Source organism: Pristiophorus japonicus, chromosome 24 (assembly GCF_044704955.1).
Source record: "Pristiophorus japonicus isolate sPriJap1 chromosome 24, sPriJap1.hap1, whole genome shotgun sequence".
Lineage (NCBI taxonomy): Eukaryota > Metazoa > Chordata > Chondrichthyes > Pristiophoridae > Pristiophorus > Pristiophorus japonicus.
Window position 1 is genome coordinate 27754023 of NC_092000.1, and position 19593 is coordinate 27773615.

The 19593-nt window shown below is 49.9% G+C and overlaps 1 protein-coding gene across 1 annotated transcript in view; it reads left to right on the forward strand.

The window, feature by feature from the left end:
• LOC139237837 (lysophosphatidic acid receptor 1-like) overlaps nucleotides 1–19593 on the forward strand; it is a 203644-nt gene that overhangs the window by 44688 nt on the left and 139363 nt on the right. The window contains exon 2 of the mRNA XM_070867064.1: nucleotides 17009–17784. Within this exon, the coding sequence (XP_070723165.1) occupies nucleotides 17052–17784 (733 nt within the window). The 5' untranslated portion in view covers nucleotides 17009–17051. The remainder of the gene's footprint in view (nucleotides 1–17008; nucleotides 17785–19593) is intronic.

Genomic DNA, 19593 nt, shown 5'->3' on the forward strand with positions numbered 1-19593 from the left:
AGGGGATGGACGGTGTTGAGCCAGGAGGTTCACTGCTGTGCAGCCTGTAAAGTGATTTCCCGGCCCGGCCTGGGAGCCGAGTTTGAGCAGCCTGTTGCTGGATCCAGTGCTGCCTCAACAAGAGTGTGTGCAACAGGTTTGTGAGTCAGTCTTTAACATCTGATCGTATTCCTGACTGGAGCTTGGGAACAATGCTGTTTAAACTCGGTCAGTTGTCAGGGGATGGTGTGGCAACCTCAGCCCACTGACCGTCTGCAGCAGGTCTGAGCTGATTACATCACCACTTACACTGCACTCAATCCTCTCCCCCCGCCCCTGTGTGTGTGTCTGCTCCTCTCTCTCTCGCGCTCGCTCTCGCTCTCTGCTCCTCTCTCTCTACCTCTGTCTACCTCTCTCTCTCTCTCTCTCTCTGCTCCTCTCTGCCTACCTTTCTCTCTCTCTCTCTCTCTCTGATCCTCTCTTTCTGTCTACCCCTCTCTGTGTCTACCCCTCTCTCTCTCTCTCTCTCTACCTCTCTCTCTCTCTCTCTTTCTGTCTACCTCTCTCTCTCTCTCTCTGTCTACCTCTCTCTCTCTCTCTCTCTCTCTGTTTACACCTCTCTCTCTCTCTCTCTCTCTCTCTCTTTACCTCTCTCTCTGTCTCTGTCTGTCTCTCTTTGTCATAGGAACAGGAGGAGGCAATTTAGTCCTTTGAGCCTGTTCCGCCATTCAACCAGATCACAGCTGATCTGTGACCTAACTCCATATTCCCGCCTTTTCCCCCATATCCCTCAATACCTTTGGTTAACAGAAATCGACCGGTCTCCGATTTAAAATGAACAATTGCCCGAACATCAGCTGGCATCTGTGGGAGAGAGTTCTCTGCCTGTCTCTGAGCTGTGAATTGTGGGCAAGTCCTGAGTGTGAGACTGAGCGATGAACAATGGGCCCGGGGTGAAAGGTCAAACCAAATGCGTTTGCTGCATGTGTCTCGCCCAGGGTGGCCAAGCGAGGGGGGAGGGAGGAGTTTCTGGAACTACCAACTGGGCCCGCATACCCCGAGGTCAGACTGCGCCCCACCCTCTGATGGGGAGGGGGGGAGTGGGAGGCCGTCGGGGAGGGAGGGGGGAGAGCACCTCATGAGTGTACTTTAGTGGCCTAGGCCGGAGCCTGGGGTTATATTTTTGGTATCCACTGATTGGACCTTGGAGCTGGCACTCCTTGGGGCAGCCGTACAACATCATTGACTCTGGAGCTCGAGCCTCGGACCAACAAAGGCCTCCAGTGTTCAGTCTTTGGCCGGCTGTTCCCAGGAGCACCGTCTAACCCCAGCTCCCAACAAGGCTGGTTTTAATCGCAGCTCCTTATTTATGTGGCCAGAGCCTAGCCTCTGCCCACCCTCGTTCCCAGTCTGAGCTATGCTCACACTCTCCTTGTTGTGACCCTCCTAAAGGCCCTCTTGGCCCAGTTTCGGCTTCTCTTGGTCTGTATCCGTGCAGCTCACAAAGGGCTCCCTCTGTGCATGTGCGTGTGCGTGTGCGTCTGGGCCAGGCCGGCCCAGACACGGGGCAGTAAACAGCATGGTGTTTACCCCAGGGGTGTAACGCCTTTACACCGTGTCTGGGTCCCATACAGCACCTCTGTCTCGCGCCTGGGAGCTCTCGCTCGCTCGGACTGGGGCTGTGTGTGTGTGTGTGTCACGCTGTGTGTGTGTGTGGGTCACTGTCTGGGACTGCTGAGCAGACAGCGGGCCTACCTCCGATTCGCTGGCGGGCCGATTGACTGGGGGGAGGGTACAGGGGTTACCAACCCTTCAGGATCGGCCTGGAGTCTGCGAGCATTGAGGATTAATCTCCGGGAGACCGCTTCGAGCAACATAAATCACAGTTTCAGTTTCTTTGAGCACTTTTGTTTATCACTACAACAACTTGTATTTATATAGGGCCTTTAACGTAGTGAAATGTCCCAAGGCACTTCACAACGGTGTTAATGAGATTTTAAAAATTTGACACCGAGCCGCATAAGTAGAAATTAGCGCAGGTGACCAAAAGCTTGGTCGAAAAGGTAGCTTTTAAGGAGCGTCTTAAAGGAGGAAAGAGAGGCGGAGAGGTTTAGGCATAGCTTAGTGCGAGTTAGGACACGGGCAGCCGAGTTTTGGATCACTTCTAGTTTACACAGGGTAGAATGTGGGAGGCCGGCCAGGAGTGCGTTGGAATAGACCAGTCTAGAGGTAACAAAGGCATGGATGAGGGCTTCAGCAGCGGATGAGCTGATGCGAGGGTGGAGTCGGGCGATGTTACAGAGATGGAAACGGGTGGTCTTAGTTATGCTGCGGATATGTGATCGAAAGCTCATTTCGTGGTCAAATATGACACCAAGGTTGTGAACAGCGAGGTTCAGCCACAGACAGAACGTATCAAAATCATTGCCGATTTCCCATTGGCTGTGGGTTGGCAAGGTGACCAATAGTGGGCACAGGGTGGTCAACGAAAGAAAGACTTGCATTTATATAGCAACTTGCCCTGCCACCGGACGTTTCAAAGCGCTTTATAGCCAATGAAGTACTTTTGGAGTGTAGTCACTGTTGTAATGTGGGAAATGCGGCAGCCAATTTGCGCACAGCAAGCTCCCACAAACAGCAATGTGATAATGACCAGATAATTCCTCTCAGTGATGTTGATTGAGGGATAAATATTGGCCCCAGGACACCGGGGAGAACTCCCCTGCTCTTCTTCGAAATAGTGCCCTGGGATCTTTTACGTCCACCTGAGAGAGCAGACAGAGCCTCGGTTTAATGTCTCATCCGAAAGAAGCACCTCCGACAGTGCAGCACTCCCTCAGCACCGCACTGGGAGTGTCAGCCTGGATTTATGTGCTCAAGTCCCTGGAGTGGGACTTGAACCCACAACCTTCTGACTCCGAGGCGAGGGTGCTGCCCACTGAGCCAAGGCTGGCACATGACACGTGATGAGAACCATCCAATCAGAGTTGACTACCTTCGGAAGGGAGGAAGCCATTGCTCCTTGAGGGTGATGAAGATCCGAGTTTGGGGCTGGTGAAGGCCAGCCACTCGAGTGTTGGCTGAGGGCAAAGGCCGGAAGAACTTGCATTTATATAGCGGCTTTCACCGCCTCGGAACTTCCCAAGATGCTTTGCAACCAATTGAGGTGTTGCCACGGCAACTCGCCCAAACTTCACCTGAAATCCCGGGGTCCACCTCGCCCGTGGCTGGAACGCTGCCTGTTTTAACATGGGAGTCACGGACTGGACTTTCCCGCTGTCCGATTTCCCCCGTGTTGCGACGTAGGGGTTTGTGAATAAGCGGAGAACGTGGCCCCTGGCCAAGCTGCGATATCGTCGGAAAATACCACGGGATGTGTTTCAGCTCGTGGGTCCCACCGTATCAAAAGGAAACGTGGCTTAAAGCAGGAGCGTTAGGACAGGTCACCAAACACTTGGTCGAAGATGTGGGTTTGAAGGGGGAGAGCGGGAGTTGGAAACGAGCGGTTTGGGGAGGGATTTCCGGGGTGTGGGACCTCGGCGGCTGAAGACACAGCTGCCAGTGGCTAGAGTTGGGTTAGCATTGTCGGAGATTTGAGGCAGGGAGGTGTGAGGCCACGAAGGAATTTAAACAAGAAGAGCAACATTTTATTCATTCTCGGGATGTGGGAGTCACTGGCAAGGCCGGCATTTATTGTCCATCCCTAATCACCCTTGAGAAGGTGTTGGAGAACCGCTGCAGTCCGTGTGGTGACATTATCGTAGCGGTTCGGTACAACTGAGTGTCTCACTGGACCATTTCAGAGGGCAGTTGAGAGTCAACCACATCGCTGTGGGTCTGGAGTCACATATAGGCCCAGACCAGGTAAGGGCGGCAGGTTTCCTTCCCTAAGGGCCACGAGTGAACCAGTTGGGTTTTTCAGTAGCCTCCTGGTCACCACCCGTGACCGAGATTGGACTGTCCAGTCACCTGAGAACTCACTTTCAGCGTGGGAGCAAATCGGGGGTGGGGCACTGAGGTTGAATGATCAGCCATGATCATATTGAATGGTGGTGCAGGCTCGAAGGGCCGAATGGCCTACTCCTGCACCTATTTTCTATGTTTCCTTGATTTTGAGGGATTGCCGATTGATGATACTGACACTAGCTTTTTAATTCCAGATTTATTTAATGAACTGGATTAAAATTCTTCAGCTGCCGCGGTGGGATTTGAACCCATGTCTCCGGGTTGTCAGTCCAGGCCTCTAGATTACTGGTCCAGTAACATAACCACTATGCTCCCGTTCCCCTTGAGGGATATGAGGCCCCTCCTATTGGAAGCGCTCAATAATATTTACATTCTGGGCAGACAGTGACACTGTGGACAATGAGGCTTTGTCAATGGCTCCTCCTCACCTCCCAGGGCCACTATAATTCTCCGAGGTGCAGTGCTCCAGGTGTGGTCTGACCGGGGCTCTGTACAACAGAAGCATTACTTCTTCAATATTTGAACCCACAGATAAAGGCCGACTGACGTTCCATCAGCCTATTCTCGCTGACCTCCTGACCCTGTGCGACAGTCATAATAAGAACATAAGAAATAGGAACAGGTGTAGGCCATTTGGCCCCTTGAGCCTGCTCCGCCATTCAATAAGATCATGGCATGGGCTCAGTTCCACTTCCTTGCCTGCTCCCCATAACCCTTTAGTCCCTTATCATTCAAAAATATGTCTCTCTCCGGCTTAAACATATTCAATGTCCCAGCCTCCACAGCTCTCTGGGGCAGAGAATTCCACAGATTTACAACCCTCTGAGAGAAGAAATTCCTCCTCATCTTAGTTTTAAAAGGGCGGCCCCTTATTCTGAGACTATGTCCCCTAGTTTTAGTTTCCCCTATGAGTGGAAATATCCTCGCTGCATCCACCTTGTCGAGCCCCCTCATTATCTTATATGTTTCGATAAGATCACCTCTCATTCTTCTGAACTCCAGTGAGTATAGGCCCAACCTACTCAACCTATCCTCATAAGTGAACTCTCTCATCTCCAGAATCAACCGAGTGAACCTTCTCTGAACTGCCTCCAAAGCAAGTATATCCTTCCTTAAATACGGAGACCAAATCTGTGCGCAGTACTCCAGGTGTGGCCTTACCAATACCCTGTACAGATGTAGCATTGTCGTGGTGGTTGTTCTGTGTGGCCAGCCCTGACCAACAAAGTCTGCTCACTCGGGTACGTTTAGTGAGTTGGTCACACCGCAGGTAAAGGTTACACAGCCAGATAGGGAATGGGTGACCATCAGGCAGAGCAGTGGAAGGAAGGTATTGCAGGGGTCCCCTGTGGTCATCTCCCTCCAAAACAGATACACCTCTTTGGGTACTGTTGGGGGAGATGACTCATCAGGGGAGGGCAGCAGCAGCCAAGTTCATGGCACCGTGGGTGGCTCTGCTGCACAGGAGGGCAGGAAAAAGAGCTATAGTTATGGGGGATTCTATTGTAAGGGGAATAGATAGGCGTTTCTGCGGCCGCAGTCGAGACTCCAGGATGGTATGTTGCCTCCCTGGTGCAAGGGTCAAGGATGTCTGGGAGCGGCTGCAGCACATTCTGGAGGTGGAGGGTGAAGCCAGCTGTCGTGGTGCATATAGGTACCAACGCTAAAGGTAAAAAACGGGATGAGATCCTACGAGACGAATTTAGGGAGCTAGGAGCTAAATTTAAAAAGTAGGACCTCAAAAGTAGTAATCTCAGGATTGCTACCAATGCCACGTGCTAGTCAGAGTAGGAATCGCAGGATAGCTCAGATGAATACGTGGCTTGAGGAATGGTGCAAGAGGGAGGGATTCAAATTCCTGGGACATTGGAACCGGTTCTGGGGGAGGTGGGACCAGTACAAACCGGATGGTCTGCACCTGGGCAGGATCGGAACCAATGTCCTAGGGGGAGTGTTTGCTGGTGCTGTTGGGGAGGATCTAAAATAAAAAGGCAGGGGGATGGGAATCTATGCAGGAAGGCACAGGGCAGGAGCAAAAGGTAGGAAGGAGAAAAGCAAGAGTGGAGGGCAGAGAAATCAAGGGCAAAAATCAAAAAGGGCCACATTACAACATTATTCTAAAAGGACAAGATTGTTAAAAAAACAAGCCTGAAGGCTCTGAGTCTCAATGCGAGGAGCATTCGTAATAAGGTGAATGAATTGACTGCGCAGATAGCTGTTAACGGATATGATGTAATTGGGATTACGGAGACATGGCTCCAGGGTGACCAAGGCTAGGAACTCAACATCCAGGGTATTCAATATTCAGGAAGGAAAAGGAGGTGGGGTAGCATTACTGGTTAAAGAGGAGATTAACGCAATAGTAAGGGAGGACATTAGCGTGGATGATGTGGAATCTGTATGGGTAGAGCTGAGGAACACCAAAGGGCAGAAAACGTTAGTGGGAGTTGTGTACAGACCACCAAACAGTAGTAGGGAGGTTGGGGATGGCATTAAACAGGAAATTAGGGATGTGTACAATAAGGGTACAGCAGTTATCATGGATGACTTTAATCTGCATATTGATTGGGCTAACCAAAGTGGTAGTAATACTGTGCAGGAGGATTTCCTGGCGTGCACAAGGGATGGTTTTCTAGACCAATCTGTCAAGGAACCAAATAGAGAGCAGGCCATCCTAGACTGGATCTTGTGTAACGAGAGGATTAATTAGCAATCTGGTCATGCGGGGCCCCTTGGGGAAGAGTGAGCATAATATGATAGAATTCTTCTTTAAGATGGAGGGTGACACAGTTAATTCAGAGTCTAGGGTCCTGAACTTAAATAAAGGTAACTTTGATGGTATGAGACGTGAATTGGCTAGGACAGACTGGAGAATGATACTTCAAGCGTTGACGGTGGATAGGCAATGGCAGACATTTAAATATCGCATGGGTGAACTACAACAATTGTACATCCCTGTGTGGCGTAAGAATAAAAAAGGGAAGGTGGCTCAACCGTGGCTAACAAGGGAAATTAGGGAAAGTGTTAAATCCAAGGAAGAGGCATATAAATTGGCCAGAAACAGCAGCAAACCTAAGGACTGGGAGAAATTTAGAATTCAGCAGAGGAGGACTAAGGGTTTAATTAGGAGGGGGAAAATAGAGTATGAGAGTAAGCTTGTAGGGAACATAAAAACTGACTGTAAAAGCTTCGATAGATATGTGAAGAGAAAAAGATTAGTGAAGACTAATGTAGGTCCCTTGCAGTCAGAATCAGCAAAATTCATAATGGGGAACAAGGAAATGGCAGACCAATTCTGTCTTCCCTAAGGAAGACACGAATAACCTTCCGAAAATACTAGGAGACCGAGGGTCTAGCGAGAAGGGGGAACTGAGGGAAATCCTTATTAGTCAGGAAATGGTGTTAGGGAAATTGAAGGGACCAAAGGCCAATAAATCCCCAGGGCCTGATAGTCTGCATCCCAGAGTACGTAAGGAAGTGGCCCTAGAAATAGTAGATGCATTGGTGGTCATTTTCCAACATTCCATGGACTCTGGTTCAGTTCCTATGGATTGGAGGGTAGCTAATGTAACCCCACTTTTTAAAAAAGGAGGGAGAGAGAAAACAGGGAATTATAGACTGGTTAGCCTGACATCGGTGGTAGGGAAAATGCTGGAATCAATTATTAAAGATGTAATAGCAGGGCATTTGGAAAGCAGTGACAGGATCAGTCCAAGTCAGCATGAATTTATGAAAGGGAAATCATGCTTGATAAATCTAGAGTTTTTTGAGGATGTAACTAGTAGAGTAGATAAGGAAGAACCAGTGGATGTGGCGTATTTGGACTTTCAAAAGGCTTTTGACAAGGTCTCACACACGAGATTAGTGTGCAAAATTAAGGCACATGGTATTGGGGGTAATGTATTGATGTGGATAGAGAACTGGTTGGCAGACAGGAAACAAAGTGTGGGAATAAACGGGTCCTTTTCAGAATGGCAGGCTGTGACTAGTGGAGTGATGCAGGGCTCAGTGCTGGGACCCCAGCTATTTACAATATACATTAATGATTTAGTCGAAGGAATTGAATGTAATATCTCCAAGTTTGCAGATGACACTAAGCTGGGTGGCAGTGCGAGCTGCGAGGAGGCTGCAGGGGGATATGGACAGGTTAGGTGAGTGGGCAAATGCATGGCAGATGCAGTATAATGTGGATAAGTGTGAGGTTATCCACATTATACTGCACTTTAGTGGCAAAAACAGGAAGGCAGATTATTATCTGAATGGTGACATTAGTAAAAGGGGAGGTGCAACGAGACTTGACTGTCATGGTACATCAGTCATTGAAAGTAGGCATGCAGGTACAGCCGGCAGTAACGAAAGCAAATGGCATGCTGGCCTTCATAGCTAGGGGATTTGAGTATAGGAGCAGGGAGGTCTTACTGCAGTTGTACAGGGCCTTGGTGAGACCATACCTTGAATATTGTGTGCAGTTTTGGTCTCCTAATCTGAGGAAGGACATTCTTGCTATTGAGGGAGTGCAGCGAAGGTTCACCAGACTGATTCCCGGGATGGCAGGACTGACATATGAAAGACTGGATCGACTAGGCTTATATTCACTGGAATTTAGAAGAATGAGAGGGGATCTCATAGAAACATATAAAATTCTGGCGGGATTGGACAGGTTAGATGTAGGAAGAATGTTCCCGATGTTGGAAAAGTCCAGAACCAGGGGTCGCAGTCGAAGGAAAAGGGGTAAGCCATTTAGGACCGAGATGAGGAGAAACTTCTTCACTCACAGAATTGTGAATCTGTGAAATTCTCCACCACAGAAAGTTGTTGAGGCCAGTTCGTTAGATATATTCAAAAGGGAGTTAGATGTGGCCCTTACGGCTAAAGGGATCAAAGGGTATGGAGAGAAAGCAGGAATGGGGTACTGAAGTTGCATGATCAGCCAAATGGCCTACTCCTGCACCTATTTTATATGTTTCTATCGCTGACTGCATGAAGGAGGAGGGTCGGTGGGAGTGGGTTGTACTTGTTCTTTTGATTTGAGTTATTTGCTGATGTTGCAGACGTATATCGAAACTGAAAGTTGAATCGGAGTTGTGTGCCGAGGGCTGTGTCGGTACAGGGCGTCCTCTGCCCTCTGCCCTTTGACCCCTCCCATCACCTCTGGGACAGCTTCAGCTGTGTTGGGGAGGGGCGGACAGTGAAGTTGGGGGCCCTCCCTTCTGCCCCACGTCACCCTCGGCCCCGCCGGGAAGTTTCTCCGTTGGTGAGATTTTCATACTTTACCCAACAATTAATTTTACAAAAAAATACCAGAGGAGAGGGAAAGAAAAGTGAGAGATACAAGAAAGAGAGGAGAGAGAAGGGAGTGAAAGAAGAAAGGAGGAGAGACAGAAAAGACATGTATAGCACGAGAAAGATTCCCATTTATACAGCGCATTTCACAAGATCAGGATGTCCCTGTTGTGTATCTGTAAAGCATGCACTCCCATGTTCCGCCACCAGGGAGCTCATCCCCTGAAGTCCCAAGGGATCCCAGCATCCCTTGGGAGCATTGTATATAAGTCGGCCCCTAAGGCCTGTTCCTCACTCTGGAGTGTCTTATTAAAGACTGAGGTCACTGTTACTTTAACCTCCCTGTGTGCAGCCTCATCTGTGTTAGGAACACAATAACTGGCGACGAGAATACGAATCCAACGCAAAGATGCAGCAACCTGTGGGCATCCTGGAGAAGTTCTCGGAGGGTGAGGACTGGGACGCCTATGTCGAACGGCTCGACCAGTACTTTATAACCAACGAGCTGGATGCTGCAAAACGGAGAGCGGTCCTCCTCACAGTCTGCGGGGCACCGACCTACAGCCTCATGAAGAATCTTCTGGCTCCAGTGAAACCCACAGATAAGTCGTATAAGGAGCCGTGTAGACTGGTTCGGGAGCATCTTAACCCGAGGGAGAGCATGCTGATGGCGAGGTATCGGTTCTACACGTGCCAGCGATCTGAAGGTCAGGAAGTGGTGAGCTCCGTCGCCGAGCTAAGGCGACTTGCAGGACAATGTGAGTTTGATGGCTACCTGGAGCAAATGCTCACAGACTTTTTTGTGCTGGGCATTGGCCATGAGACCATCCTATGAAAACTTTTGACTGTAGAGATACCGACCCTCAGTAAGGCCATTGCGATAGCACAGACGTTTTATGTCCACCAGTGATAACACCAAACAAATCTCTCAGCACACAAGTGCTAGCAATGTTCATAAATTAACTGGAACTGTGTTTGCGAGCAGAAATGTACAGGGCAGAAACCACGAGTCTGCAACTGCCAGCAGGCCTCAGATGACCCAGATGACTGAGTCCCCAATAAAGGATGAATGCAAGGCAATTCACACCTTGTTGGCGTTGTGGAGGCTTCCATTCAGCCTAGTCATGTCGCTTCAAAGGGTATGTTTGCAAGAGCTGTCGAACAGTGGGGCATCTCCAACGAGCTTGCAAACGAACTGTGGCAGAGGAAGATCGGTCCATGGTGGATCAAAGCAATTTCAAGCCTCCAAGAGGAGGCAGATGCTGAAGTACACGGGGTGCACACATTTTCGATGAAATGTCCACCAATAATGCTAAACGTAAAACGTGAATGGCTTACCCGTAGCCATGGAACTAGACACTGGCGTTAGCCAATCCATCATGAGTAAAAAGATGTTTGAGAGACTGTGGTGCAACAAGGCATTCAGACCAGCCCTGAACCCCATCCACACGAAACTGAGACGTACACCAAAGAGCTTATCACTATGCTGGGCAGCGCCGGGGTCAAGGTCACCTATGAGGGCACGGTGCACGAACTGCCACTCTGGATTGTCCCGGACGATTGTCCCACACTGCTTGGAAGGAGCTGGCTGGGCAAAATCCGCTCGAACTGGGATGACATCCGAGCGCTATCACATGTCGACGAGGCCTCATGTACCCAAGTTCTTAACAAATTTCCTTCCCTTTTTGAGCCAGGCATTGGAAACTTTTCCGGGGCGAAGGTGCGGATCCACTTGGTCCCAGAGGCACGACCCATTCACCACAAGGCGCGAGCGGTACCTCACATGATGAGGGAGAGAGTGGAAGTCGAGCTGGACAGGCTGCAACGCGAGGGCATCATCTCCCCAGTGGAATTCAGCGAGTAGGCCAGCCCAATTGTTCCAGTACTGAAAAGTGATGGCACAGTCAGGATTTGAGGTGATTATAAAGTAACTATTAATCGTTTCCCGCTACATAAGGCAGACGACCTATTTGCGACGCTGGCAGGAGCCAAGACGTTCACCAAGCTCGACCTGACTTCAGCCTACATGATGCAGGAGCTGGAGGAGTCTTTGAAGGGCCTCACCTGCATCAACACGCAGAAGGGACTGTTCATCTACAACAGATGCCCGTTTGGAATTCAGTCGGCTGCAGCGATCTTCCCGAGAAACATGGAGAGCCTACTCAAGTCGGTACCACGCACAGTGGTCTTTCAGGACGATATGTTGGTCACAGGTCATGATGGCGCCAAGCACCTACAAAACCTGGAGGAGGTCCTCCAGCGACTGGATCGCGTAGGGCTGCGGCTGAAGAGGTCGAAATGCGTCTTCATGACAACAGAAGTGGAGTTTTTGGGGAGAAAGATCGCGGCGGACGGCATTTGGCCCACAGACACCAAGACAAAGGTTATCAGGAACTCGCCCAGGCCACAGAACGTCGCGGAGCTGCGGTCGTTCCTGGGACTCCTCAACTATTTTGGTAACTTCCTACCGGGGTTAAGCACCCTTTTAGAGCCCCTACACGTGTTATTGCGCAAAGGTGAGAACTGGGTATGGGGAAAAAAAGTAGTAATTGCTTTTGAGAAAGCCAGAAACATTTTATGCTCCAACAAGCTGCTTGTATTGTATAACCCGTGTAAAAGACTTGTACTAGCATGTGACACGTCGTCGTACGGAGTCGGGTGTGTATTACAACAAGCTAACGTTGCGGGGAAGTTGCAACCTGTCGCTTATGCTTCCAGGAGCTTGTCTAAGGCCAAGAGGGCCTACAGCGTGATTGTGAAAGAGGCATTAGCGTGTGTGTTCGGGGTAAAGAAAATGCATCAGTACCTGTTTGGCCTCAAATTTGAGCTGGAAACCGATCACAAGCCCCTCACATCCCTGTTCGCTGAAAACAAGGGGATAAATACTAATGCCTCAGCCCACATACAAAGGTGGGCACTCGTGCTATCAGCGTATAACTATACCATCCGCCACAGGCCAGGCACCGAGAACTGTGCGGATGCTCTCAGTCGGCTACCATTGCCCACCACAGGGGTGGAAATGGCGCAGCCTGCGAACTTGTTGATGGTCATGGAAGCGTTTGAAAATGATAAATCACCTGTCACGGCCCGCCAGATTAGGACTTGGACCAGCCAAGATCCTCTGCTGTCCCTAGTAAAAAAACTGTGTACTGCATGGGAGCTGGGCCAGCATCCCCGTTGAAATGCAAGAGCCAATCAAGGCGTTCCAGCGGCGAAAGGACGAGCTGTCCATTCAGGCAGACTGCCTGTTGTGGGGTAACCGCATAGTGCTACCAAAAAAGGGCAGGGAGACATTCATCTCGGATCTCCACAGCACACACCGGATATAGTAATGATGAAAGCGATAGCCAGATCCCACGTGTGGTGGCCCGGTATCGACTCTGACTTAGAGTCCTGTGTACGGCATTGCAGCGTATGTGCTCAGTTGAGCAACGTGCCCAGAGAGGCACCACTAAGTTTGTGGTCCTGGCCCTCCAGACCATGGTCGAGGATCCATCTCGACTATGCGGGCCTGTTTCTCGGTAAAATGTTCCTGGTGGTGGTGGATGCTTTTTCAAAATAGATTGAACGTGAAATAATGTCGGGAAGCACCACCACCGCCACCATTGAAAGCCTGAGGGCCATGTTTGCCACCCACGGCCTGCCTGACATACTGGTCAGTGACAACGGGCCATGTTTCACCAGTGCCGAATTTAAAGAATTCATGACCCGCAATGCGATCAAACATGTCACCTCGGCCCCGTTTAAACCAGCCTCCAATGGGCAGGCAGAGCCGGCAGTACAAACAATCAAACAGAGCCTTAAACGAGTCACAGAAGACTCAGTCCAAACCCGCCTGTCCCGAGTACTGCTCAGCTACCGCACGAGACCCCACTCGCTCACAGGGGTGCCCCCGGCTGAGCTACTCATGAAAAGGACACTTAAAACCAGACTCTCGCTGGCAAACCCCAACCTGCATGATCAGGTAGAGAGCAGGCGGCAACAACAAAATGTAAATGATGGTCGCACCACTGTGTCACGGGAAGTTGATCTGAATGACCCAGTGTATGTGCTAAACTATGGACATGGTCCCAAATGGATCGCGGGTACGGTGATAGCTAAAGAAGGGAATCGGGTGTTTGTCGTCAAACTAGACAATGGACAAATTTGCAGAAAGTACCTGGACCAAACGAGGCTGCAGTTCACAGACTGCCCTGAACAACCCACAGCAGACACCACCTTTTTCGAGCCCACAACACACACCCAAAGGATCAACGACACCACCCCGGACCAGGAAATCAAACCCATCACGCCCAACAGCCCAGCAAGGCCAGGCTCACCCAGCAGCCCTGCAGGGCCAACAACACGCCAGCCCAGCGAGGGCACAGCCAACATACCAGAGCAGACATTTGTACCGAGGCGGTCCACCAGGGAAAGAAAGGCCCCCGACCACCTCACCTTGTAAATAGTTTTCACTTTGACTTTGGGGGGGGGGAGTGATGTTTTGTATCTGTAAAGCATGCACTCCCATGTTCCGCCACCAGGGAGCTCATCCCCTGAAGTCCCAAGGGATCCCAGCATCCCTTGGGAGCACTGTATATAAGCCGGCCCCTAAGGCCTGTTCCTCACTCTGGAGTGTCTTATTAAAGACTGATGTCACTGTTACTTTAACCTCCCTGTGTGCAGCCTTATCTATGTTAGGAACACAACAGTCCCAAAGTGCTTTACAGTCACTTCTGGCATGCTGTCTCTCTTTTCAAATAGAGACACGAATAATTTATATACATCACCATCACTTCGCTGAAACATCCCATAATGCTCCGCATTCAGCGAGCAGCTTTGCACAGTTAGTTATTTGACGAACGATTCCATCCTGAGCCCAGAATGTTCCGACGGGGGCTGTCTGTAACCGGTGCGGGTTCAAGGGTCGCTGCACGTGACTGCAATGGTGAAACGAGAGGCTTTGCATGCGCCTGACTCTACTATTTGGACATTTTGTATCATTCGTCAAATAACTAACTGCGCAAAGCTGCTCGCTGAATCTGGATCATTATGGGATGTCTGAGCGAAGTGCTGAGGTGATGTATATAAATTATTCGTGTCTCTATTTTAAAAACAGAGACAACTTGCCAGAAGTGACTGTAAAGAGCTTTGAGACATCCTGAACTTGTGACGAGCGCTGTATAAATGGGAATCTTTCTGTCTCTCCTCTTCTCTTCTCTCGCCTCCTTTCTTCCCTCACTCCCTTCTCTCCCTTTCCCCTCGTTTCCTTCTCTCTCTCTCTTTCCCCTCCTCACTCTCCTCTCTTTTTTTTTCTCTTTCTTGTATCTCTCTCTTTTCTTTCTCTCTCTTTTGCTTTCTCTCTGTCTCTCTCTCTCTCTCTCTCTTTTTTCTCTCTGTTTTCACTCACTCTCTCGCTCTCCTTTCTCTCGTATTTTTTTGGTAAAATTAATTGTTGGGTAAAGAATGAAAAATCCAACTGTCTCCACACTGGGGAGGGCCGGTGATTCGTGGAGAATGAATATCCGAGGCGATCCTCTGGGAGTTTGGAAATCCTCGGGTAAAGACATCTCCTGAATCTGCAGACATCACGAGTGGCGGGGGGAGGGGGGAGGGGGGGGGGTGGTGTGTAGGGTGCCAGTCCTGGGGTAGGGAAGGCGAGTTTGTTTGAATACGTTGAAGGAGTACACGTCCAGAATTCTTTCATTTTTGTCAAATATTTTAGGCCCTTTTGTGCCACAGAAGGGCGTGACCTGGAGGGAGCAATTATGGGAAAATGCTGGTGGTGACTGAGTGTTCCTTTTGCTTGGTTGCTTTTTGGTTGAATGTTCAGAGATTTGGTTGGGGCAGGGGTGGGGGGAATGCAGACTAAAATGGAATATCGTTGAATATGCGAGACGCGAGGCCTACTGAAATGGTTGAGCAATTGTTTGGTAGCCGTAGTAACCAGGAAGGCCCTCGGTTTGATCCTTGGCCTGTCTGGATTTAGCTGGTTGTGGACGGGAAGACTGTGACCTATGGGTATCCCCTGCGCCCAGCGACCCCCCCCCCCCTCCCTCGGTGAAGTGAGGATGTTGGGTGAGGTTGCCTCTTGTTCCAAACTAGCCTGTCCACGCTTACTGTCACATGACGGTTACTTGGGTTAGGCGCGGTGGTGATGACCAAGCAATGTGTCTTTGTAAAGGTGCCTGAAAAAGAAAGAAATCGCATTTCTGTAGCGTCTTTCATGACTTTTTTTTTTTACTTACTTTATGGCAAGGCCTGCATTTATTACCCACCCCTAATTGAGGGGAGACCTTATTGAGGTGTATAAAATTATGAGGGACCTGGATCGAGTGGATAGAAAGGACCTATTTCCTATAGCACAGGGGTCAACAACCAGGGGGCATAAATTTAAAGTAATTGGTAGGAGGTTTTGAGGGGAAATGTTTTCATCCAGAGGGTGGTGGGGGTCTGGAACTCACGGCCTGAAAGGGTGGTAGAGGCAGAAACCCTCACCACATTTACAAAGTACCTGGATGTGCGCTTGAAGTGCCGTAACCTACAAGGCTACGGACCGACAGCTGGAAAGTGGGATTAGGCTGGGTAGCTCTTTGTCGGCCGGCGCGGACACGATGGGCCGAAATAGTCTCCTTCTGTGCTGTAAACTTCTATCATTCTATGAAATGCTCTTGAGAAGGTGGTGGTGAGCCGCTGCAGTCCGTGTGGTGAAGGTGCTCCCACGGTGCTGACTTTGGTCAATTTGGTACAACTGAGTGTCTCGCTGGGCCATCTTAGAGGGCAGTTAAGAGTTAATCACATCTCTGTGGGTCTGGAGTCACATATAGGCCCAGACTGGGTAAGGACGGCAGGTTTCCTTCCCTAAAGGGCATGAGTGAACCAGATGGGTTTTTATGACAATCTGGTAGGTTCTAGGTTTCTAAACAAATTCCAGATTTATTTAATGAACTGAATTTAAATTCCCCAGCTGCCCTGGTGGGATTTGAACTCGTGTCTCTGGGCCTTTAGTCCAGGCCTCTGGATTAGTAGTGCAGTAACATAACCACCATCTTACCGTACCCCTTCATGATGTCCCAAAGCACTTCATAGCCAATGAAATACTTTGAAGTGTAGTCACTGTTGCAATGTAGAGTAATGTGGCTGGCAAATTATGCACAGCGAGCTCCCACAAACAGCAATAAGATAAATGGCTAGATCATCTGTTTTTTAAATATTCGTTGAGGGATATATAATAATGAGAGGAACCTGGTGGCTGGGGCAGGGGGAAGAAAGAGAGAAACAAGGTGGTTTAGAAATGATCCATTTTAAAAAAAAGACTTGCATTTATATAGCGCCTTTCACAACCAGCGGACGTCTCAAAGCACTTTTCAGCCAATGAAGTACTTTTGGAGTGTAGTCACTGTTGTAATGTAGGAAACGCAGCAACCAATTTGCGCACAGCAAGCTCCCACAAACAGCAATGTGATAATGACCAGATAATCTGTTTTAGCGATGTTGATTGAGGGATAAATATTGGCCCAGGACACCGAGGTGAACTCCCTTTCTCCTCTTCCAATAGGGTCAGCAGACGGGGCCTCTGTTTAACGTCTCATCCAAAAGACGGCACCTCCGACAGTGCGGCACTCCCTCAGCACTGCACTGGGAGTGTCAGCCTAGATTTATGTGCTCGAGTCTCTGGAGTGGGACTTGAACCCGCAACCTTCTGACTCTGAGGCGAGAGTGCTGCCCACTGAGCCAGGGCTGACGGTGGGGCCAATGCGATGGTGGCTCGGTTGGTATTGACGTTGTTTTTAATTGGCAGGTGCAAGCTGAGATTGGCCGTGTGAGCGACCGAAGGACACGCCATGGGGCAGTGCTACTACAATCACTCCGTCTGGTTCTTCTACAACAGCACGGGCAAAGAGCTAAGCCTGAAGTGGAGGACCAAGGACAGGCTAGTGGTCTCCCTGGGCCTGGTGGTGTGTGTGATCGTCATTCTGGCCAACGCGCTTGTGGTCACGGCCATCGCCATCAACCGCCGCTTCCACTACCCCATCTACTACCTGCTGGCCAACCTCGCCGCCGCTGACCTCTTCTCGGGCATCGCCTACATGTACCTCATGTTCCACACCGGCCCGCGCACTGCGCAGCTGACCGTGCGCACCTGGTTCATGCGACAGGGCCTTATCGACACCAGCCTGACCGCCTCGGTGGCCAACCTCCTGGCCATTGCCGTGGAGCGCCACCAGACCGTCTTCCAGATGCAGCTGCACAGCAAGATGAGCAACCAGCGGGTTATCATCCTCATCGTCTGCATCTGGGCCACCGCCGTGGTGATGGGCCTCATCCCCAACATGGGCTGGAACTGTGTGTGCCACCTGGCCAGCTGCTCCCGCATGGCCCCGCTCTACAGCCAGAGCTACCTGATCTTCTGGGCCGTCTCCAACCTGGTCATCTTCTGCATCATGCTGGTGGTCTACATGCACATCTTCTGCTACGTCAAGCACAAGACGCAGAGGATGTCCCAGCACACCACCTTCCAGCACCGGCACAAGGAGACCATGATGAACCTCATGAAGACTGTGGTCATCATCCTGAGTGAGTCTCTTCCATTGTTGCGTCGCGTGGCCGTGAATTTGGGTGATGGGTGGGAAAGGAAGTTGTGAGGAGGACGCAAAGAATCTGTAAAGGGATATAGACCGGGCAAAAAATGGGCAGATGGAGTACAATGTGGGAAAATAAGAGGTTATCCACTTTTGTAGGAAAAATGAAAAAGCAAATTATTATTTTAATGGGGAGAGATTACAAAATGCCGGGATACAGAGGGATCCTTGTGCATGAAACACAAAAAGTTAGTATGCAGATACAGCAAGTAATCGGCAAATGGAATGTTGGCCTTTATTGCAAGGGGAATGGAGTATAAAAGCAGAGAAGTCCTGCTACAACTGTACAGGGTATTGGTGAGGCCACATCTGGAGTACTGCGTGCAGTTTTGATCTCCGTATTTAAGGAGGGATATACTTGCACTGGAGGCAGTTCAGAGAAAGTTCATGATGTTGAAGGGGGTTGTCATATAAAGAAAGCTTGGGTCTATACTCATTGGAGTTTAGAAGAATGAGAGGTGATCTTATTGAAATGTATAAGATTCTGAGGGGTCTTGACAGGGTAGATGCAGAGAGGGTGTTTCCCCTCGTGGGGGAATCTAGAACTAGGGGGCGTAGTTTCAGAATAAGGGACCGCCCATTTAAACCGGAGATGAGGAGGAATTTCTTCTGAGTGTCACGAATCTGTGTAATTCTCTGCCCCAGAGAGCTGTGGAGGCTGGGTCATTGAATATATTTAAGGTGGAGATAGACAGATTTTTGAGCGATAAGGGAGTCGAGGGTTATGGGGAGCGGGCAGGGAAGTGGAGTTGAGGCCAAGATCAGATCAGCCATGACCTTATTGAATGGTGGAGCAGGCTCGAGGGGCCAAATGGTCGACTCCTGATCCTATTTCTTATGTTCTTATGAATTTACAGCACAGAACATGTCCTCATGTTTATACTCTTCCCAAAAGCCACATCCCACCTTACTTCATCTCACCCTATCAACATGTCCTTCTATTCCTTTCTCCCTCGTGTTTATCCAGCTTCCCCATAAATACATCTATACTATTTGCTTCAACTACCCTTTGTGATAGCAAGTTCTCATTCTCAGCACTCCCTGGGTAAAGAAGGTGCTCCTGAATTCCTGATTGGATTGATTAGTGTCCCTGGCTGTGGACACCCCCATAAATGGAAACCTCTTCTCTACGTCTCATCTGCTGCTGAAGCCCTCGTCCATGCCTTTGTTACCTCTAGACTTGACTATTCCTTCATCATAGACAGTCCCTCGGAATCGAGGAAGACTTGCTTCCACTCCTGAAGTGAGTTCTTGGGTAGCTGAACCGTCCAATACGGGAATTACAGTCTCTGTCACAGGTGGGACAGATAGTCGTTGAGGGAAGGGGTGGGTGGGACTGGTTTGCCACACACTCCTTCCGCTGCCTACGCTTGATTTCTGCACGCTCTCGGCGACGATACTCGAGGTACTCGCCGCCCTCCCGGATGCACTTCCTCCACTTAGGGCAGTCTTTGGCCAGTGAGTCCCAGGTGTCAGTGGGGATGTTGCACTTTATCAGGGAGGCTTTGAGGGTGTCCTTGTAATGTTTCTGCTGCCCACCTTTGGCTCGTTTGCCATGAAGGAGTTCCGAGTAGAACACGTGTCTGGTATGTGAACAGTGTGGCCTGCCCAGCGGAGCTGATCAAGTGTGGTCAGTGCTTCAATGCTGGCCTGGACGAGGACGCTAATGTTGGTGCGTCTGTCCTCCCTATTTGACTATTCCAACACACTCCTGGCTGGCTTCCCACATTCTACCCTACGTAAC